Here is a 23576-nt window from a genome sequence, read left to right as displayed (position 1 = left end):
TATTCATATTCCCCCTTAAGTATCTCTCATGCACATCAAGCCATTTCCTTCAAATCATGTCTCACTCATGCGCCATATCTTCAAGAGAACTGAAATCAAAACTTCCATTTTAAACAAAGCTGGCTTCTCCCAGATTTGTGCATTAAATAAACCCTGAGTAGTCCGAGAAGAGGGTCCCAACTAAGGGCATATATCCAAGCACAAATCAACTGCCTGAAGCAATAAACTTTCAAATTTTGTATCTTGTGATTTGGAATTCGTTCCTGGCAGACAAGAGAAATTATTTGGGAAATAAGGAATATTGCCTCCATAACCAAGGGTGTCTAGCTTGTTCCCTTTTGTCCTGCACTTTTGGTGCTCATATGGCTTCCTACAATATAAAATGGACATGGAACCATTCCAGGTTCACCTGGTGCCCTCTGTGCTGTGTAAGTGACAGCACAACTTGCAGGTCAGAGAAGAGTAATGCTCATTTAACTTGGATGAGTGAAGGTTCAAGATTTCAATCACCACTCCGTGATTGAAGAACTGAGCTTTCCTTTATAATGAGTCTCTTCTGAAGTTCTGCCACTGCTTGCTGCAACAGTTGTGGTGGTCGAGAGGTGAGAGCTGCCACCTGCATTACTGGGCACTGCTCTCATTAGAGCTGGGTAGTGAGGGGGTAAACACATGGGTGACAGCATGAGCCACAGTTTCAGGAGCTTCTTTGTGTGAGCAAGGCAGTACCCTAACAAAGCCTGAGTGCATGTGAGCTCCTACCTTGCAATTTTAAATGAAAATGGATCATTTGACATACAAGGTTATCATACACCTGCATTCCAGTAAGGCCAGCTGCGTAGAAGGGATATATGTATCTCTTTACCATGCAGTCCTTAATAGGTACTGCACTTCCCCATGCTTTTAAGTTTACATGTTGCCTATATGTGAGAATTCATCTGTTGGATGCTTGTTTTCTGTTCAACTCTCAAATATGGCTAGTAAAGAATAATAGAAAACAGAGCAGGAAGAGCCTATGAGAGGCCATCTAACCTTGGGCCTCATTCATGATGGCTCATTACTGAAATGTAAGACTTGTCTTACTGTGTCATCATGGAAATAAAAGATCTGCCACTCTCAAAGGCAAGTGCCTACAGAGCAGAGGGAGACGAGGGCCAGTGAACAACAGTGTTTGGGGGTACTGTCTCCACTTCTGGCCTCCTGTACTCAGGGTATTTTTGTGCTTAATGAAGTCACACACATGTCTGGGATTTAAGCCCTTCACCAAGGGTCATACCCAGAATCCACACAATAGGTACAACGTACGAGGTATGATGTGCAGCTCTTCTTTCCTGCCGAGCTGGAAGAAGGGCAACACTGGGTAACTGTGAAGGTCCTGGCCTGTATCTACAGTCCTGACACAGGTGCATCCACTACCAGTCAGAGCCCCTGAACTGAGCCCCTGAACCAATGCCCACCTCTGCATTTTGGATGCTTTTAGCCCTTAGGCTTTTCCTGCAGCTCTACCACAGATCAGGTTGCAAGTAGCAAAGCAAGTTGACCCCTTGCTTACCATGTGGCTTCCCCACTCGTCTCGCTGCCCCATGGAGCTGGTGGTCACAATACATTCCTGTCAAGTCTCAGCAAAGACCCATCACTTAAGGGATGTAGGCCATTTGGAGTCCTATATGTGCATTGCTAGAGAAATTAGAAGGCTGATGCCAAGTAGTTTACCTGGGCGTCATCAAAAGTCCCATCAGCACCATTGGTTCCTTTCAATATTGCAGTATTTTTATCTGGGGGTGTTGGCTGACAGCCGACTGAATATGAGCCAGCAGTGTGCCCAGGTGGCCAAGAAGGCCAATGGCATCTTGGCTTGTATCAGAAATGGCGTGACCAGCAGGTCCAGGGAGGTTATTCTCCCTCTGTACTCGGCACTGGTGAGACCGCACCTCTAATACTGTGTTCATTTCTGGGCCCCTCAGCACAAGAAGGATCTTGAGGCTCTGGAGCGAGTCCAGAGAAGAGCAACAAAGCTGGTGAAGGGGCTGGAGAACAGGCCTTATGAGGAGCGGCTGAGGGGGCTGGGGTTGTTTAGCCTGGAGAAGAGGAGGCTGAAGGGAGACCTCATTGTGCTCTACAACTACCTGAAAGGAGTTTGTGGAGAGGAGGGTGCTGGCCTCTTCTCCCAGGTGACAGGGGACAGGCCAAGAGGGAATGTCCTCAAGGTCCACCAGGGGAGGTTTAGGCTGGACATTAGGAAAAAATTCTTCACAGAAAGGGTCATTGTGAACTGGCAGAGGCTGCCCAGGGAGGTGGTTGAGTCACCTTCCCTGGAGGTGTTTAAGGCACGGGTAGACGAGGTGCTAAGGGACATGGTTTAGTGTTTGATAGGAATGGTTGGACTTGATAATCTGGTGGGTCTCTTCCAACCTGGTTATTCTATGATTCTATGATTCTATTGTAATTCTATTGTGCTCTCCTTCTTCTACATCCCTGTGGTTACTTAAATTCAAAGAAGGGGGAGGCTAATTACCTTTTTAGATTCATACTGACAGTATAGAATGCCTCTTCCCTTGCTGTTCTGTATTATTTGTATGTCTGTAGTGCCTTTTATTATTCTATTTTTTGAAAAGCCCAGCTTTGATTGACATACTTAGTCTCATTCTCCTCTTACATTTTCTTAAATGTATTTTCTTTGATGGTTGGTTACCTTTTCTGTTCTTCTCATCTAACAAATACCTTCCTTGTGGAGTTATTCATCCATTTGAGTATTGACATTACTCCTGTGAGTTTCTCCTTTACTTCCCCAGGGGGTGCACATTCCGTGTACTTCCTAAGGAATTTTAAAATCTGATCCATGTTCATGCCCCTAAGATTTTCAGTCTAATTAATAAAGAAGAATGTGATGAGGATCTGAGGAGTTGTTCTCCTTCAATGCTCCAGGCACTTTCAGCACATTGACAATGGTCTTCTGCAGAGTTACAGAACCTCTCATCTTAATGATCCTTCACATACCATTTTCTGCTTCACAATATGAACCCCCTTCCAACACAAAAGCATCAGATTTGCTGGGTCTTTCCCTCCTCCATTTTATACTTGGTTTTAAATCACACAAAGTGGTTTCTGTCTTCTTTTTTTCCTTTCCTTTGTCTAACTTCCAGCCCCTTAACTCCCAACGCATGGTTGGTTGAAGTATTTCTTAGACATTCCTCCTCCTGAAGTATTGCAGTCAGTGCTAAACTTCACATTTCAGATCTGGAATGAACGCAGCTACTACTTGACCATGGGCAAAGAAGTTTGTATTTTGACTGGCTACATAATATGCTGCAGTTAGGAAGAGCCCTGGATTGTCTCTGAAGGGAAGCAGTATGCCCACATCAGTGAATTATTTTTGCTCTTGCAGACTGCAGGCTGTCACTGTGCAGAGGCATATCAGCCCCAAAAATACAGTGACAGTAGTGCATCCTTGGTGCTGCTGTGATTCATGATGCTGGACAGTGTGTTGTGAGAGTAAGTGACAAAAATTAATTGCTTCCTACAAAATACTCCTGCTTTAGTCTCTGTGCCAGCACAAATCCAAAGTGATTTATGACTTCCAGGAAGAGGTTCTTTTGTGTGAGTGCAGGAACAGCTGGTTGGCTGGGCAAGGCTTCCCTTATCCCCCACATCTTCTCCTCTCTCTCTGTTTGAAGGGGAAGTGAAGGCAGTTGGGAGAAGAACTGCCAGGTGTGCAGGCACTACGTTCCTCCTTCCTTGAGGATGCCCAGCTTGCCATGTAGAGAGAGTGAGCCAGGATGTCCCAGGGAAGTGGTGAATCCCAGTCCTGAGGAGAGAGGACAATGAAACATCCTGTCCAGAAGTACAGAGTTTTGATAAAGGACTCTGGATTTTTGTAGAGAGTGAGAGCAGAGGGCATGGGGTAAGGTGGATGACCTTGCTGTGTGCTGAAATGCCAGGTTTGGGGGTGTCATTAGGTGCACAAGTTTGGGGCTAGTGGTGGTGGAGTTTGTGCTGCAAGGGTTTATTTTGGAGGCAGAAATTAACAGCGTGGTTAGTTATATACAGCAGGTAGGGTTTGAGAGAGCACCAAAAGTGAGGAGGACAGGACTGGACAGCCAGAAAGATGGGGAAAAAAGAAACCCTTGTCTTCAAAGTTTGAGGCTTACTTGTTTAGTTACCTACACTGTGTGGTTACTTGAAAGCTAGTTAAAGGATGTGCTATTATACTGGCTTCCTAAAGCAGTCTTCCTTAAGATTCTGAGGCTCAGAGCTTGTTTCTAACATTATTAGGTTAAATAATAAAATAAAAGATATTACCTCTTTCTACAAACTTCTCATCTCATCTGTCTGTAGTCCATCACTGCTACATATACCTTCTCCTCCTCTTTTATTTCATCTCAAGTAAATCATGTAAGTGAAAGAGTTCCCCTGTGCTCCACGCAGTAGTAAGCTAACTGCAGACCCTGCTGCTAAACCTTATGAAAACAATCAATGCTGCCTTGGGAATTTGCCACTCTTATATTTCTAACAGCTTAATGTGAACTGTGCAATCAGATGCCCCCCTCTCAAAATATGCTTTGAGGACCTGTCATTAAACAGCAAGGTAAAACAGCATATTTTCTGGCAGGTTCTGTTTCTGTCAGGATGGCTGCTCCCTGTACACAAGTATTGAGGTGACAAATACCTTGTTAAATCCTGAAACAGTTCAGATGGATTAAATAGTCAATGAAGTATTTAATATTTTATTATTGTACGGTTTTATTGCACTGAACTCAAGTTCATTCACAGTGTCCAGGAGACAGGCTTCCTCAGACATGGAATATCATTACAAGTTTGGCAGTTTTATCAGGCTGTGAGTTTCAAGGATGCTGAGAAAGATGACAGAAAATAATATTAGTTGTTTTCAATTCAACTGTCAGTCATAGGTTGCCTCAAAGCTAGAGTTAGAGGTCTGTGCCCAAGTACAGTGCCTGTTATATGTCGGGGGAAATCCCTCTCTAAGCTACACTGAACAGATGTTCCTCTCACTCTGAAATACGCCATGCTTGAGAAGAGAGGGAAGGAGATGTGCCTTCATATTTTTAACAGATGTGCAGGCAGCAATGTTAAAGTTAGCAGAAATAAAAGGGCCTTTGTTGGCTTCAGTCCATTTTCTCCTGAACTGAAACAAAATCCAAGTAACATTTTGCTTCTCCAGTAGGTTCAAAATACCCTAGAAAGTAACGGAACCATCAGCTCAACCATGATTTCATTGTCCAGCCCTTGTAAATAGCTGAAAACAAAGTGGTTACACCAGCACATAATCAGTGGACAAGTGGAAGCCACAAGCAGGGTGGAACTGATGCCATTCACGTGTTTTTCCAAAACAAATGATCTGCAGACAATCTAACCCTTTTTTTTTGTATGGTTAAAGTAGATTTTCATGATGACCTAGGTCTGCATGTCTTCACCCAACACCTTTGACCAAGGAGACAGGATGCAAAGAGACTGCAAAGCCACAAGCATTCTCCACTCCTCATTACCACACTTTGCAGGTGGTTAGACAGCTTCGCAGCCTTCCTGTATAACTGCAGCCTCTGGCAGGTTAAGATACTTAACTGTAACTCTTAGTAATCTTCAATCTAAAGTGTGTTTGTGACAAATCTCTTCCAAAAGTGTTATTGAACCTTAAATTTAGCTCATTATCCTGTAGCGTAGCCAACATGTCTGCTCTTGATGAGAGTGCATGATGAACTATGTGCATTATAGTTCTACATTTGTCCAAGATTAGAGTCTATTTTTCTATCTATAGGTGCATGTGTATGTATAAGGACTCTGAAATTCAATGTGCATATAAGATATAAAAAAGGAATGAAACCTGCTTTCTGGGAGGCAATTAAGTGTTTAAATTATTGATGCCTATAATTAATTAAGCACTAGAGATCATTGACAGGTTCTGTTAATCATGTGGACTGGAGATACTCTAGTTCCTCCTTTTCAAGGGGCACCTGTATTTCAAAAGCTAGTGAGGAAACTGAAGATATAATCCCAGGAAAAGATTCAAATGAACATCCTGATTTGAAGGGAAGAGAAAATGTAAATCTGAGCAGAGATCCAGGGAACAATTAGATGTAAAGACTATGTTCTTCCTCAGTTGCCTATTTTCCTCTTTGAAGGCTAATTTTGGGGTAGGCATTTTTGCATAAGAAGTGGTATTCTCATCTTGAGGCAGGTAAGCATCCAAATAACGTAACAGATGGATGATATGCAGAATAAGGAGATTTCTAAGTCTAGTGAAGTGTAAGTGGGGTTTTCCTTTTATTTTTTCTCACCTGACACTAAAGTCACTGTATCTGTGATGCCTACTATGCAAGCATGTATATAATTTCTACTTTAAGAGCTGTTTGCTGTTCAGAGTGATTTTGAAGTCAACTAAGCATTTCTTTCTGACAGATGAGGTGACCCTTTAAATGGAGGTACAGTTCTCTAGGGTATACAAAGGCATAAGAGCTCCCTTCAGGCTGGTTCCAACATAGGACTTTTCTGCAAAAGATATTTCTTCCAGTAATTAACAAAGCCAGGGACTCATTGACATTTAAGCACTTGATGAGATTTTCTAGTCCTCATGAGTTTCTGAGCTATTGGTGGTGTTTCTTGATTTTGTTTTTCAACCTGTCTCCTGTAGCTCATTTTCTTTTTCTGAAATTTATCTTCAAGTTTCAAAAGTACCATTCATTGATTTTCCTTTCTTGCTTCCTTCCCCTCAGGTTTCACTAACAAACACCATCCTGCCACCGGACAGTGCATGCAGCAGTTCAAGCTGGGTGTTCCTCTTTCATGCCTATGCCTACACTGGATATCACTCATCATAGGTACTAATTCAATTAAAGATCAAATATCATTCAACCATTTAGCACTCTCTGGATGCATTTCTGGAAGCAGTTTATCTTCTATACATGCCACACCCTGACTATCACAGAGTGTAATTTTATGCATTACCTCATTGACTAACCTTCCCAGAGTCACATAAGGAAAAATTATTTCAGAGCAATCCTGCTAGATAAGGCAGTCAGATAAAGAGATTTAGCACATTAGGAATGCTCTTTATTTCCAGACCCTTTACTTCCTGTGTGTACATTTAAGAGCTGGCTGGCTGAAAATGTTGCACAAATAGTTTTTCTGTTTAAAAAATGACATTTCCATAAGAAGCAGTTTATTGCTTTTTTTTAAAGTTAAAATAGCAAATTAAAAAATGTTTTTGAGAATTCAGAGGTAAAAGGGTCCTACAAAATGAATGGAGACTGTCCTCCAGTTAAACAGCACAGGTCTTGTATGCAATCTTCTTCCAAAGGAGCAGTGTCCTGCCAGAGAAAGGAGTTTCTTCTAGACAGGTAATAATCTACAACTTCTAATTTCATCTCTACCATCTCCTGCTTTGTGGAACTGAGCAAAATGCTTTAACTTTTCTCCATCATGGGATTCTTTTTTATCTCTGCAGAAGAATGATGCAATATTCATCTCTCTTTAAGAACAAATCCGATAACGTATTTAGTTTCTAAAGGTTATATTTCACATCTCAGCTGAAGACATTTTTTTCTTTCCAGATTCCTGCTGGCAGGCTCGAAGGCAAGATCCCTCAGGAGTTATTTTCCACATGGACATGTAATGTGCTACTATATAACTTGAATTATCTGGCACTCTTTCTTTACAGTTAGTAACTATAGGGAGGAGGGGATTTGGGGGGCTATGAGTGGTTTAGAGGGGCAATTCACTTTCATGGGTTTTAGCTTTTGCTTTGGATATGCTGTGTAGGCACCTACGGCTGTAACTAAATTAATACCATCAAAGCCAGAGTCTGATATTTGGAAACACACAGAGCCCACAACACCACAACCCACAAGCAATCGAAGAATATGTCTGTCTTCGACAGTATTTCTAGGGTCCTTCATTATGTTTAGTGGGCCAAATCTTTTTTTTTTTTCTTTTTTTTTTGTTTCACTAGCCTTACTAGTTCAAACACCTGGAGTAAGCAGAAACATAAAAATTTCAACAACACCCTTGAGTTGTCATCATATACTATTATCTCAAGGTAGGGAGAAGAAAGTAAAAAAAACATGGTACAGCAGTTATCCCTTACTTGCCCAAGGCAAAACAGCCTTTGGTGTGCGTTGTCCGGGCTTGTAGATATCTGTTCAGGCAGAGATACATGCTTGTGGGAGGGATCTTTGACTTCTTTCAAGATGCATTATACACTGAAGGAAGAGTTCATCCTCTTCATATTAGACAATTGTTCCCAACCCCACCTAATATTACCTAAAGAGGATTATTAGTTTGGAACATAATGACAATGCCATTCTACTAGTGAGGAGAGAGTCTCATAGAACATTATTTACTAACAGAGATCCTACTCGTAGATTCAAAAGCAGAAACCCTGAAACACTACCAGCTATTTTTTTTTGTCAACCTTGTGAATTATGCAGCTGGTAAAGCTTTGATGTTGATGGGAATACTTGACTTTCCTGTACTTGTCTAAAATCATGATTATACTTTTGTATTTGATCAAAATGAGGATTCTGCATTAAAGAGCTACAGCAAGTACCTCCTAGCTTGATTTAAAAAGAAAATAAAAATCTTATTTTCCCAAGGCTGTAGCACTTAGACAGTAAGTCCCACCCCAAGTCCGAGTGTAGCATTTTTTTTGTCGTAAGAACAACTGTGATGACCTATTTTGCATAATATTTTAACAGATGTAAGTTCAGACTTTTTGTATCAAATTTCAACATAGCTGCAATCTTGCATTAAGAAACTATTAGCCTTGCAATTAGGTACCTTTAATTGAATCCCTGACACTAACTTAATTATAGCACCACTACAGACACACCATGAGAAGCAGTAAAATCAACAGTGACACACCCCTCCTAGCTTCCCATTGGTGGGAAACTTGTTAGGCTTGATGGGTAGGCACTGTATTCAGAGGGGATTTCAAAGCAAGTTAATAGCAGGTCCTTCCTACCAGTCAGAAATGGATTTCCTCCTGTGTGAACTTCAGACTGAGAAGATCTGCTTTTAAAAAGACTCAACAACTTGCTATATGAGGAAACTACTGGAGAAAATATTCCCCGTCATACTTGGTATTTCTTCTATGAAAAAGTGATTTTGGAAGACTTTCTAGGCCACCTCACTTGAGGTGACCTTTTCAGAAGAAGCATGGCTTGCTGTGTGTTACAAATCACAGGTCTGATATTCGGAGGCATTGGTATGGTTGGGACTATGGCAGCCACAGTTATGCCTCAGTGGAGAGTTTCTGCCTACATTGATGGCAACATCGTGGTGTTTGAGACCATCTGGGAAGGACTATGGATGGACTGCATCAGTCAGCTGGGCATCAGGCTGCAGTGCAAATTCTACGACTCTGTCCTGGCTCTCCCCCCTCCCTTGGAGGCTTTCAGAGCCCTCATGTGCATTGCAATGATCCTGTCAATCATTTCCTTTCTGATGGCCATTGTTGGTGTGAAGTACACTCACAGGACCAAGAAGGATCCCCAGGGCATCAGTGTCTTCATACTGGCAGCTGGAGTTGCCTTTCTCCTGACAGCCGTCTTTGTTTTGATCCCTGTGTCCTGGACTGGAGGTAGCATCATTCACGACTTCTATGATCCGGAAGTCCCTAAAGCACTGAAACGAGAACTAGGAGCTGCTCTCTATGTGGGCTGGGTGAGCACTGCACTTCTCATCACTGCAGGAGCAATGTACTGTAGCTTCTGGTGCTGGGCTGATACATCCTCGAAATCCAGGTATCCATCACTTTCCCATCACAGATTGCACAAACCTGACTTTGCAGGAAAGCCGTTCTTAAGCATGCATGCCTACGTGTAGTTGCTACATGTGATATTTCTGCTTAACATGTTGATATGTGCTAATTGACTTCAGTGTCTAATTAAACTCTGAGTCTATAATGGAGGAACAATTTTGTTCATTTGCTATTTACTATTGACATACATATCTGTTCTCTAACACGTTTATAGGAAATGTTATTACATGAGCATTACGTTAGAGCACAGTCAGAATAAAAGTCTCACCATTTTATGGGAATCAGGAAAGGCATGGGAACAGCAGCAGTGAGGAGTGTCTCAGAGAAGTTGAACAGTCAGCCTGTGGTTGGGCTGGAAGGAAGGCAGCTGCTGTGCAATAGCATTATTGCCCTCTCCTAAACCCATGATGTGCAAAAGGAGCAATGGATTTTACTCTAAAGCAAAGTCTAAGGCAAAGGACTATTCTAGAACAGTGAAGAGAAGCATGAAGTCAGCAGTGTGGCTGAAGAAGCTGCTGAATGAAAGGAGAGGCCACCAGCAATCTAACTTCCAATACTGGCGCAAAAATGTTCATGCTCTCCTATTAGAGGCCTCTATGATTGACTATGGATTTCATTAGTGCCTGTGGAGTTTATGTATCCTTCTTACCTCTTCTGCAGGGCACAGAATCCAGCTCATGGAACAAAGAAATTTTTAACCACTTCACCAGGTTTTGCAATGAATATATTAGCTTTCTGTCACTTGATACCTCTCATCTTTTATGACTTCTCCTGTTCTTTAGGTAGCACCTCCTCTTCTATATGAAGTGTTCCTGCCTACGTCTTCCTTCACACCCACAAAAGCCAAGCCGTAATGTTGTCTGACTGCTTTGGGTTCACAAGACTTATTTTAAAATGTAGACTGAGTAGTGTGATGCCTGTCTGTCTATTGTGCAGAATTCCACAGTATTTGCAGTTGTGCATTTTCTCTTCCACACCTGAAAACCTGGAACCAGCTTTTGACACTGTGCATATCACAATGCTGATAAGTGACAAAAAAGGCCCTGTTCAAAGCAGTTTTTCTGCTTCTTTATACAGTAGTTACGGATAGTACCATTTCCTTGATAATTTCATAACACAGGTACCCGATTTGATCCTTTTCTCCGTCTGTGACTGATAGCTGAAAAAACAGTGCAACGACTTTTCTAGTTGAGCAAAGCAATGGCTCTACGCATTGGACTGTTCAGTTTGAAGCAGAACATGAAAAGTTACATTTAATTAAAAAAGCTTTTTATGAACTTGACTTCAGATGAACCTAAATGAAACAGTGCCACTGAACATGGATACTAATTACATATATTAGCTAATGTGCATTTATATTTAAGACAACCAACCCAGTTCTTTTAGTGGGAAAACACTAGTCACCAGAAAACAGGTTTAATGTAACCTACTCATCAAATCAGCACTTATTAATTTCAGATGAACATTTGTAAGTAAGTTTCCTAGTGCTAAACCACATTTTTTTAATGTTGTCTTAGAGCTACTGATGCCTGTCACAACAGCTGTCATTGGGTCAGACAACTCATTTCAGTGGAGTAAGTCTGTTTATTTTAGTAATAATTTATAGTACCTTGAGGACCTCCACCTTTTATTTTCTTTTATTTATGTCCTGTAACGTATATTTTGTTTAATAAAGAACTATTTGTTGAAGTAAGCCAGAACTGCACTTTTTCAATTCATTTAGATATGACACCTGTGATTAACAAAGCAGAATATGAAGACATTTGCAATGCAAATTTGGTACGCATTTATATGCAGGTAATGGATTTAAATGATGACGTATTCAGTGTAATGCAACTTTATGCAGATGTAAGCGCTTAAGTAGTCATTAACTGCAGTTTTCCTTAACATTAATTAAAGGATCTTGAATGTTTTCACTATCAGCAGGTTCATCTAGAAATCAAATTTGAACCGGGTGTGTCATTTGCAGTAGTAACTGTATTTTAAGAGAGTTGAAAGATAAAACTGCTTTATTTGAACATTTAACATTTATTTCAAAGAAAATCTAAGCTTTTTTGATCTAACATTAACACCTGGTGCCTGCATATTCCTCCATTTTTCTCTTTTACGAGGTGATCGAAAGGCAAGTTCAAACAAAATCTCTAAGCTCAGACAATCTTGTGCTTGTGTGTGAGTTTGGAATTTGACCTTAAATCTGAGCATAAAGCTAGACTGGGCTGCTCTTTGCATGTCTGAGTTTTTGTTGAAATAAAAAGCAATTTCTGATTATGTGATTAAGCATGTTAGACTCACACAAATATCTGTGACACTAGAATTTCTGAATTTGGTACAGGAACAAATTTGTGTCTGCTAAGGGACACAGTTTCCCTCTTTCCTTTTCCCTTATTTAAAACCTGCAATGCTCAGAACTGACTAGTTGGATCCAGCAGTTTGGAGGTATGAGTAAGTTTTCAGCCTTTAATGAAAAACTGCAGGTGAGCTTTGAAAATAAACTCCCTTTATTCATGAGTTTTCTGAGGGTAACGGGAAGAGTTTGGGTTGAGGGGAGTGATGGAGGAGCTTGTGCAGGTCTCTAATGCCCCAGGCTGCATCTTCTTCCCTCTGTCGGCTGCTCCAGGAAAGCTCCATCCCCTTTTGGGTTATACCTAGCCAGATGTGGTCTCAGGTAATCCCAAGTGTCTCTGGCAACTCTTGGTGCTTATTTAGATGGCTGAACATGTCCTTTCTAATTTATAATTGAGGAGAGGATGCTCAGGAACATGTGTAATGCAGCAAAGACGTTTAGGGAGAGGCCCATCTCTTCAAGGTGCAAGGGGGTAGTGGAAACGGAGCATTGGTTACACACTGCCTGGTGATGGACCAAGAGGAAGCAAGGTGTGAGTAATTGATGTTGACTGGACTTTTCTGTCAGAAAAAAAGGCCTGACATGTATGCCCTTTGAAGTAGATGGGCCAGGAAACAATAAATGTTGTGCCAGGTAATCACGTGCTGGAGCTCTGCTTACATTGAGGAATGTAAGTGGCAAACTTGCGCTACTGATGCTGCATTCACATTCTTCTAGGCACAACTGTCAGCAAGTTGTAATAAATACTGCTGTATTTATTAATAACAGCTGATTAAATATTGTGGTTAAATATCTAGATGCTATCATATAATTTAATATTTTGTGACCGTAGGACAAAATTACTTTGGAAATAAATGTGAATAGCTGAGATTTTGCTATATATTTGAAATAAATGTATGAACCCTTCAAGTTCTGTTTTTTTACTATTGTATCATTGTTTCTTTTTTCTATTAAAGTAAATGAATGTATTTCCCCACTGCCAGGGAAAGACAGTTTCAGTAGTTTTATAATGTCTTTTTCTGATTCAGTCTTGGTTTTTACATTATGCTTTGTTTTTTGCTAGATAATAAACAAAGTGGGTTTGATTCCATGGGAAATAAAATACACAAAACTGATATAGTTCTGACTTCCAAGACTTGCTTATAAGGAATTTCCTGAATCAAATCAATATTTCAAAAGCTGGTTCTGAAATGTATATTCATCTCTGAGATGAAAAGAAAAGATTCTGGGACAAATAATCCACTACTAAGATGCAGCCAAGGGTATATATTTATGGCAAGAATGACAGCTTAGTAAAACATTTCATTATAACAGAAAGATGAATCAGACAGATTTTGAGACAAATAAATGCATGCAGTCGTCAGTCCTGATACACAGAGACAAAGGTCTGAGTGAGGGACATTAAGACTAAATAAGTTTATGTTAAAAAATGTCACAACTCTCCTGAAAATCAGTGTGAGGACTCACAAAGTCAGAAATAGGAGCATGATTTTGTCCTGATTGACTCTAACTACCCTTTTGAAAAAGGCACAAGAGGTCTTTTCAGGGGAGTCCTACGTCATCTTTGAAAACTGGGACAGATTTGACCCACAAAATACACAATTCCTTTCCTTTGTATCTGGTACAGAAATGGTCTCTGACTTACACGCTTTACTTTCCAGATTTCAGTCTCAAAATCTAGTAAGACTAACTTGATATTTTATGACTACTTTAAGAAACAAAGAACAAAAGAAGACAAGAAATACCCTGATAAGGATAGAACATCTTCAGCTGAAAAGGTCTGTGTCAGTGCTCCTTGTGTTCAGTTGCCACTTGAAGAAAATGTTCCAGCTGTCAATGAGGACAATAAAAAAATACTCAAAGGCACAAAGATTTCAGTTTTAGCAACATCAAGGAAGAGAACCAGCTAGGGAAAGGGTTGTGACAGCAGCATTAGCAAGCCATGTACACTCACAGAGTCAGCATTGCTGGGTTGGTTCAATTCCAGGGATCAGAATGGGTTGAAAACAGTGTGTTCTTAGTGACAATTTAGCCAATTTCTTATTTTTTTTAAACAGTTAGAGGAAAAAGAGAAAATACTATGTTGAACTCAACTGTTCGTACCAGAAGAAAAGCAGAATACAAAATATTACTTGAGGTTCTCTTCCCACCCCTTTAAAAGAGTGAGCTAATCTTGCTATTAGGATTTTTATTATTCTATCTACTCATTTGCCTATCCCTCCAAAAAGTCTTCTTTCTTGAATGCGTCATCATCTCAACAGTGTGAAATTTTGAGGCATTATAGAAAAGTAAACTTTAGTGTTCTTTTACTTTCTGTTACCAGCCAGTTCAAGCAGTGAGTCCAATGATGTGCCTGTGTGTAGAGCCTCTGTATCAAAGTGACACTGCTTATCAAAGCATCTCCTTCATGTGGGACCTGCAAACCAGAACAAATCTTCCTGGTAAGATGAGTTTTAAGGAGGGTCATTTTAATCAAAGATTCAGGAGTGCTCACTTCTCGAGTTGTAATGATTGCTGCAGTGACGAGGGAAGCAAAGCTAGAGAAGCAGCTCTCTTCTCTGAGTAGGGAACTGACAAAGTATCTCCAAGATATTTGAACTAGCTGTCGTTCATCCTAATGCATGTAGCCTTCTCTTGCCCGCAACATTTCCACGGAAACACTAACCGCGTATCAATCACTAGAGATGAATTTATTACATAGTTCCTTTCAGTATTCCCCCAGGCCACCCCCCCCTTTTATTTAAACATCTATTTTCATTTAAACAACAAAAAATGAACTCACAGAAATTTAACTGGCAAATCCAACACCTTGGTGCAGGAAAGACGCTTCATAAATAGAAACCACAAAACCATCAATTTCTGTTCCCTGCATCAGCATCAGTCAAACTGAACAATACATTAAGCTTGCTAAATCTCTGTTGCCCACTTCTGCTATGGACTGTGGTCTTTGTCTCAGTTACCATGAAGTAGTCCCTGACTGCCAAATGACAAAGATGATGAGTACATCAGTGTTTCAGCTTCTGTCTGATGGATGAATGACTGACAGAATGATAAGCAATGTTTATTCATTCAGAGTTTCCACTGTAATGCCAGATGGTGCTGGGAGATAGAAAATAATCTCTAGACCCCAACAAACATTGCCTTGCATACTGTCACATTCATTCTGAATTTAGCAAAAATTGGCAACACAAACTCCATGTGTTGCAGAAAAGCGTGTTGTTAACTATGTACTTTTTGTGAGGCAAAGTTCCACAGGTTAGTCTGAGTCCTGATCTCTCACTGACACAATCAAAATGCTGTCTGCAAGCTGTTCTTACACCAATCTGGTGGCTTCTGCAGACAAACAAGGGGAGATGTGGAGGAGGCCAGTGCTGGTGTTAGAGCTCCTGCCTGCAGCCCCAGGACAGAGGACACAGGATGGCAGACTGTCTTTGCAGAGCTGTAAAGGAGGAGCACTTTCCTTCCCTCATCTGAACAAGCCTGCAGGTGGCTTTGTGGTGGGTTGACCTTGTCTGGCTGCCAGATGCCCACCCAGACATTCTTTCACCCCTTCTCACACTCTTCTGCTCCAGGGTGGGCTCTCCAGGGGTTGCAGGGGATCCCTGCTCAGGTGCCTAGAGCACCTACTCTTCCTCTCTCTCTCCACCTGGTGCTTGCAGGGTGGTTTCCCACTCTTTTCCCCTCAGCCCTAACTGCAGGGCAGTGTTTTTGCCCTGCGTTACACAAACTGTTCCAGAGGCACTGCCGTCACGGCTGCAGGGCTCAGCTGTGCCCTGCGGTGGGGCCACTGGAGCCACCTGGAACCAACTGCATCCAGCATGGGGCAGCCCTGGTCACTCCTCACCAGTGCCTAGGAACTGCACCCTGTACAGACCCACCAAAAGTTTCTTCTTGGGGTGCAGTGGTGAGGGGTGTCCAGGGGGCCATTGGGGCACTGCAGTGCCCTCCCTTCCCACCAGACCTCCTCCCACAGCCCCCAGTGAGACGAGCCAGTCTGGGCCAGCAATGGTGACTGTAGTTGGCCGATAGTCCACCCATCTCCAGTCACCACTGTGGTCTCCAGGCCTGGGAGAGGGCAGAATTGGAAGGGGACAAGGCTGCAGCAAGGTTTTGTGGCAGCACCATGTCAGAGCTAGCTTTGGGCATCGGCAGCCAGACCCTTGTTCTTTGTGCACTGTCCTTAAGGCTCCAACCCAGCATCAGAAATAGCGTGGCCAGCAGGACCAGGGAAGTGATTCTCCCCATGCTCGGCACTGGTGAGGCCCCACCTTGAATCCTGTGTTCAGTTTTGGGCCTCCCACTATAGGAAGGACATTGAGGGGCTGGAGCATGTCTGGAGAAGAGCGACAAAACTGGGGAAGGGGCGGGAGAACAAGTCTTATCAGGAGTGGCTGAGGGAGCCGGGGTGGTTTAGGCTTGAGAAGAGGAGGCTGAGGGGAGACCTCATCACTCTCTACAACTACGTAGAAGTAGGTTGCAGAGAGGTGGGTGATAGTCTCTTCTCCAAGTGACAGGTGATATGACAAGAGGGAATGGCCTCAAGTTGCGTCAGGGGAAGTTTAGACTGGATATTAGGAAAAATATCTTCACAGAAAGGGTTCTCGGGCACTGGCAGAAGCTGCCCAGGAAGGCGGTTGAGTCACCATCCCTGGAGGTGTTTAAAAGGTGGGTAGACTAGGTGCTTGGGGGCATGATTTAGTAGTAGATGGGTACAGTTGGAGTTGATGATATCAAAGGTCTTTTCAAACTTAATGATTCTGTGTTCTAACCCAGGGCCCCATGTTTGCACCAGAAGATCTCCTGGAGTCCTCCTTCCCTTCTGCTCAGCAACAGCTGGCTGGATGGGAGCACTGAGTGCGATTGAAAAGGCTGCTGGGTAGAGAGGTCCAATGAGATGGCCGTCTCATCACAGATGCACACAGTCACCCCTCATGTGCTCTCCCCTCTGCAGCACAGGTTTCCAGATGTCTGTGCTTCTGCATTAGGATGTGCCTTCTATCCACTAGGATTCACCCCCACTTCTCAAGTCTACTTTGTGCATGTTTCTTCAAGCAGGAAAATGCAGTGATTATCAAAGTAATTATCAGGAGATGGGGTTTATAGAGTAAGAGATTTGACTTGCTAAGAGATGTGTACAAGACAACAAAGTGTTGGTTAACACAGGTCACAAAAACCACGAACCAACGCCTGAGTACAGCAATAGTGATTTCCTCTCCCTAAGCTCACCGCACCCATTTCCTGGTTTGTGTGCCACCTAAAAAGCTGTTTAACACCCCGGAATTTGGAAACAATCCACTGCCAAGAGCTTATTTCATGCTAATCTTTCTTGAGTGGTGCTTGTGATAAATTTTCTTTCAAGAGAGACTGAACATACCTGTGCAATGTAGTGTTGGTAAACCCATGGTTCAGCTGGCCTTATGGTACCACCGTGTTATTTCAGACCGATAACATTTCACATGGAGAACCAAAACACCCTTAAAAATTTTCAGGGTGAAATAAAAGCATAGGATTGTGAGACTTTGGAGATAAATGTTTAAGTTGTTTTAGTACACGCATGAGTTAGGAATGAAGGTCAAGTTCAAAAGTTATTGAAGCCAGTGGAAAGGTTCTTGTTATGATCAATAGATCTTTTAAACATCAGACACACCATTTCAGTTATAATTGTTCGGGATAAGCTGTCTGAGAGATGCTTGTTCAGTTGCTTAGAGTTTCATGTAGGGATGGGTAACACCCTGCAACCACCTGTTGAAAATCAGTGCTGGGTCTTCTTTCTCCTCTGGCATTTCTAGAACAGCTCTCCCAACTCCTCATGCACACACACGTGTGTGCTCACATATGCAGTGGTAGAAACATGATGATTGTGTATGCTGAAATGAATTTCCTGAATTTAAAAAGTGTTTCCAGATTACACAATCTCTTATATCATTGGTGGACTAAATATTGCTAAACATGGAGATTTTTCCAAAGATCAGAAGGACATAATCAAGTATAGTTTACTCACTGTGTATTTATTTCCCTAATGAGCAGCTGAAAATCCACCCCTCCCTTTAAGATACATTTTAGCATTGTTTTAATTATGTTGTCCTGTCTGCAGGGGAATTAATGGATCCAGGTTCATCCAGGTTTGTTTACTATTCCCTTTACAGCAGCTTATGCTGCAATACAGTTGGGCAGAGCCAATGCAAGCTGCCAGACATATTCTCAAGTGAGTAGGAGACATAGATGCAGGACCAGGCACAGCCACCCCTCCGCCAGAGATTTGCTGCCCAGGCCACTTTGCCTTTCCTTCCATAGCAGCTTTTTCTTTTTCTTGTTAAGACTCCTTAAACATTTCTCCTAAAATCAGTAGCAACTAATTTGTCTTTGAGGATTTTACCTTTGTGTGAAAACCAATTGAAATTGCTCAACAAGTACTGGAGTTACTGGGGGAGTTGGACAGACAGACAACTGCAAAAGACTAATTTTCATGAGAAGGAGACTTGAAGATATGTTTTTAATGAGTTTTGACACTACCATATTTTCCTACCTTATTTATGTATACAGTGGTTCCTAGAAATTCTGTAAGAATCGCCCTAGTTAGTTGACTTCAACCTCCAAAGCAGCAGACAGCAAACAATAATCTTTTTCACAGGGTCTAGATTGGTAATGATTATTGGTGTGGTCTTTTCCTTCTCTAAATGATTTAACAAGAATAAGTTATTTTTCAATGCCAGAGTATTGTAGAAATCATTCCAGCAACTTGATTTAAAATTCCCATAGCTAGACTTTTTTTATCTTCCAATCACATGTTAAATAATGTCAGTGTATTTATTAGTGAACTTTCATCTTACATTGTATACCTGTGAGTGTATGAAGCTGGTTGCATAACAAGTTATCAGTTGGCAGCAGCAGAATAAAAGTGGTGCCAATATTTACACATTGGAATAATGTTGTGGTTTTGACTATGCAGGCTGCTTTACCAGCAGAGCGTTACTGCTTCATAAGATCAATACAATAACACTTTAAAAATGATTACTAATATTTTATATAAAGAGAAGGAAATACAGAAATAGAAATGGACAGGTTTTTATTTTATTTGGCATGATTTCTTTGGGCAAAGAAAAAATCATGCCTTGGTGAAAGCCATAAAGCCAATGAGTTCTGTAATATTTGATGAAGTACCATCAAAGAAGAAAATAGAAAGATCAAATTACTAGCTAGATTAATAATTAAAACTTCAGTTGGGCTAAAAACTGGTCAATAACATGATTTTAGAACAGGTGAAATACTGGAGTTTACTGCTCTTGAATGTTTATTTTTTCCCCCCAATTCTGTACAAAATGGTTAATTGATCTTTAATTAAGGGAGAAGGTAAGATGGCCAAGGGGAAGGGCAGAAAATCCAATCTCTTTTAAATATTCATTATATTCCACATAATAGTCAAACTATGAAAAGCTCTTACCCTTTATAACAGATAGCTATTAGATTTTACTAGGACATAGTTTTATTTTTCAGGCTAATTGCAAGAACAGGAACCGCATGTATAGTTGAATGAATTCAAATCACTATTTATTTTTTTCAGAAACAGGTTTAGCAGTAGCAGTAATGCAATTACCAGCCACAGGAAGTGCACTGAGGTCTAAATCAGTCAATCAATCTTAATAATAACTGCAAACAAAAATCAACTTTTGATATTCTGGAGTTCTTGTTAAAAAAAAGACTAATTTCCTGCCCCTTTTCTAGATAAGCCCCTACCCCATGTTTTATTTATACATCTGAATATTTATTTTATATTTACTATGGTTAAGTAAAGTTTAATACATCTCTCTCTGTAGTCAAAGCATAAATCTTAGGTCCCCTCAAATTCTCACTGCAGCTATTTATTCAGGAAAACCAAGTTTTTTTGGATTACTCTGCATTTTTATTTTGAGACAGGCTAAGTGATCGTATTATTTGCACAGAATAATTTATTTCCTCAAAGCATCTTCTGACAGAAGTATTGGAGCATGCTTTGGACTTAACTGAAACTCACACAAAAAGCAGAGTTTGAAGATAGGATGTGTGACGTGGATAGAAGCAATAATTATGAGTGGGTAAGGACAGAGAAAGGTAAAAATCTATTTTAAAAGGATAATGACTGAGCAGAGGGAAGCTGGAAGGTTTTGAGAGTGCAGAAAACCAACACTGGTGGCATTTGGAACACTGTAATAAGAATTACAGTACTTGAAATGTCAACACATACACCGTGTTGTTAGCAAATAGCAGCCAGACTTCAGAAGCGCTGCAAGCACCTAAATGAGAAGAGCCTGAGCTAGGAAATATGACTACCCAGACCATAGCAGAAGGACAGGTTGAGACTGCTAGAAATTAGTGCTTAGTCATTGCTTTGTGTCTTTACATCACTCTCCATATATCATGTACAGTAATTTCAGTTTAGTGTGAGACCAGGAAGATGCACGATTCTGGTTTTTGTAGACAGAGGAAATTTGAAGGCCCTAGTTATGCAATGCACACAGGCACATACTTGCTTTGCTAACTTCTTGCGTGCCTGACTAAACTAACGCCCTGGTGATTTCTTAGGTTTCAGCACCTGGGAAGCGTAACAGTGTTAGCACTTCCAAGGCCAGATCCCTCACATGCACCGTCAGCTCCATCAGCACAGTGGAGGTTGGACATTACATATCATGAAGGATGAGGCTAAGAAATTGCTAGTTTTCAGCTGTAAGATAAGATCACTTGGGTATCCTGATAATGGGTGACTAGGAAGAAGAAAGAGTATAAAAAACAAAGGTATGAGAAGACATTAGCTATTTCTAATGAGGAAAAAAGCTAACAGGATCTAATAAAGGTATTGTTCATGGCTGGGAAACTGATGGGCCACAGAAGAGTGTGTGGCAGGAATGTGGATTCCAAAAGAAAGAATGACTTAAAATATGCAGCTGTATGCCTGGGATATAAGGAGTATAAATCAGTGATGGTTGTAGGACCTAATTAAAAACTTAGTGAAGCTAATACACGCCACCAACATCTGTGGATGCCACACAGAGTCTTGACATTTCTCATTGGACTGTATGGGTTCTGTCAGTGTTGAAAGTTCTCCATCAATGTTTTCTATTTTACTTCTTGACAAGCTGCCAAACCCTGATGGAACTATATGTGAGTACATATGAGAGAGCAGCATAACTACTTATGCCAGTAGCTTCCTGTCAGTGATTTTATCAAATGCTTTTGAAAGGCACAAATAAATCACAAGGGAATGACTTTCTCTTTCATTTGTATTAGCTTAAAGAACTCTAATAACTGGGAATGGTGAGCGTATGTTCACAGAGTCACACTGGTTTGTCTCTGGCAGAGTGCGTTCTTGTTAAATAATGCAGTGATGAAGCAACAGTTTACAAATATAGATGGAAAGATAAATAGATTTTTCATAACCCTCACCGTAGTTACCTATTCATCAAGTGTAACTGATCATGCAGAAATGCCACCTACCTTGCAATGTTCTGGATGAAGGGAAACCTCCAATCTTTAGGACTTGTAGATATTTTTAGCAACAAATTAAGTATTTCTGTTAATATTCATCCCCCTTCATTCTTAATTTGCCACAGTGCATTTAGATGAAAACTCTCATCCTGGTAACTTGATGCAGTTTAGATGATTGCTTCTGCCTCACGTCTTTTCCAAGAGCTCTCTGCCTCTGACAGTTCCTTATCCATAACGCTGGCCAGTAGCTCTGAGGCAGTCATCTCCCCTATTTGTTCTTCAGTAAGTCATCTAGCTTTTGGAGAGATTTAATTCTCCCTGAATCAGGCTGTTTATTTGCCCTACTGAGGTCTTTAACAGACTTTCAACTCCTGAGACAGATAAAGAACTCAACATTGTAGGTTTAGTGGCCTTCTGTATATACATTTTATCTTTTATATCTGCTTTGGTACAGTGTCTCAAATAGACAGCACGTACTAAACGTCACTCTAGACTTTCTTTTTTTCTAAAGCCTTGCGACAGAAATAAAACAACTGACTCTTCCAGTAGTACTATGCTATACACTAAAATATGACTGACAATAATATTCTTTCACAATATTCAGAGCTTGCTTTGTATATTTCATAGGATCCGTTCTCTTGCTGTAATTAATTCTCTGCATCTGGCCAAAGATTGTATTTGTTATCTCTCTGAGCATAAAAAGTCTATTAATATGTAAATTAGCATGTTTTAGTTTTCCTGGAGCAGAAGAACTTTCTAATATTTTAATGATAAGTTCACAATAATAGCCACTTTCTATGCTTCAAACGTATGTTTTGCTTATATTCCACTGCAGAATGCCAAAGTAAAAATCAGATTTTGTTACAGCAGGGAAGTTTAATACTGGACAGCCTAGTTCTCTGCCAGTGGCTGTGGGGAGTTATCAGCAGGCGCAGATGTAAATGTGTTGGAAATGCATGAATTTAGGGAGTTAAATCCTGAACTCTGTAAAAGAAGAGCAATGTGTGTATTAGAAGTAAGGATGATCAAAGAAGACAGTCACCTGCCTTGGCTATATTATCATAGAATCATACAATAATCAGGTTGGAAGAGACCCACCGGATCATCGAGTCCAACCATTCCTATCAAACACTAAACCATGTCCCTTAGCACCTCGTCCACCTGTGCCTTAAACACCTCCAGGGAAGGTGACTCAACCACCTCCCTGGGCAGCCTGTTCCAGTGCCCAATGACCCTTTCTGTGAAAAATTTTTCCTAATGTCCAGCCTAAATCTCCCCTGGCGGAGCTTGAGGCCATTCCCTCTTGGCCTGTCCCCCGTCACTTGGGAGAAGAGGCCAGCACCCTCCTCTCTACAACCTCCTTTCTAGTAGTTGTAGAGAGCAATGAGGTCTCCCCTCAGCCTCCTCTTCTCCAGGCTAAACAACCCCAGCTCTCTCAGCTGTTCCTCGTAAGACCTGTTCTCCAGCCCCCTCACCAGCTTTGTTGCTCTTCTCTGGACTCGCTCCAGAGCCTCAACATCCTTCTTGTGGTGAGGGGCCCAGAACTGAACACAGTATTGGAGAAGCGGTCTCACCAGTGCCGAAGTATGTACAGAAGTTATGTACAGAAGTTGCCTTTACATATGCAGTTGTAACTGTTGGTGGCTTCTCACATGCACCACACGCACACACAACCACCTTGCCACAAATTGCTGGCAGTAGGTGTATGACCCACACTCAGACAAAAAAACATCGGCTCCCTCCACATTAGGCACTTAAAAGGTGTCTTATTACCCAGAACATAAGTCAATTTATCTTTATGGAACTTAGTGAAGCTGAGCATATAGCAGCCGAACGTCTGGTTCTTGAAGACGACATTTTCATGAGCTGTGAGAGGATACTTTATAGATTGAAAGAGGAACTCTCCTTTGACTTCTCTCGATATAATGGAAACTTTCAGGCTTATTATATAAGAAAAAACCTGAAAATTCAAACAGACAGCTATGCTTAGCCTGGATGTCTATT

The 23576-nt window shown here is 41.2% G+C and overlaps 1 protein-coding gene across 1 annotated transcript; it reads left to right on the top strand.

The window, feature by feature from the left end:
• Window positions 1-8485: 8485 nt before the first annotated feature.
• Window positions 8486-10212, top strand: LOC138716748 (claudin-8-like). The gene has a single exon (XM_069849928.1). The coding sequence runs from the start codon at window positions 9166-9168 to the stop codon at window positions 9832-9834; it is 669 nt and encodes a 222-aa protein (XP_069706029.1). The 5' UTR covers window positions 8486-9165; the 3' UTR covers window positions 9835-10212.
• The last annotated feature ends 13364 nt before the right edge of the window (window positions 10213-23576 follow it).

Source organism: Phaenicophaeus curvirostris, chromosome 1, assembly GCF_032191515.1.
Source record: "Phaenicophaeus curvirostris isolate KB17595 chromosome 1, BPBGC_Pcur_1.0, whole genome shotgun sequence".
Classification (NCBI taxonomy): domain Eukaryota; kingdom Metazoa; phylum Chordata; class Aves; order Cuculiformes; family Cuculidae; genus Phaenicophaeus; species Phaenicophaeus curvirostris.
The sequence above is the reverse complement of the archived record's forward strand: the minus strand, read 5'-3'. Positions and strand labels throughout refer to the sequence as shown.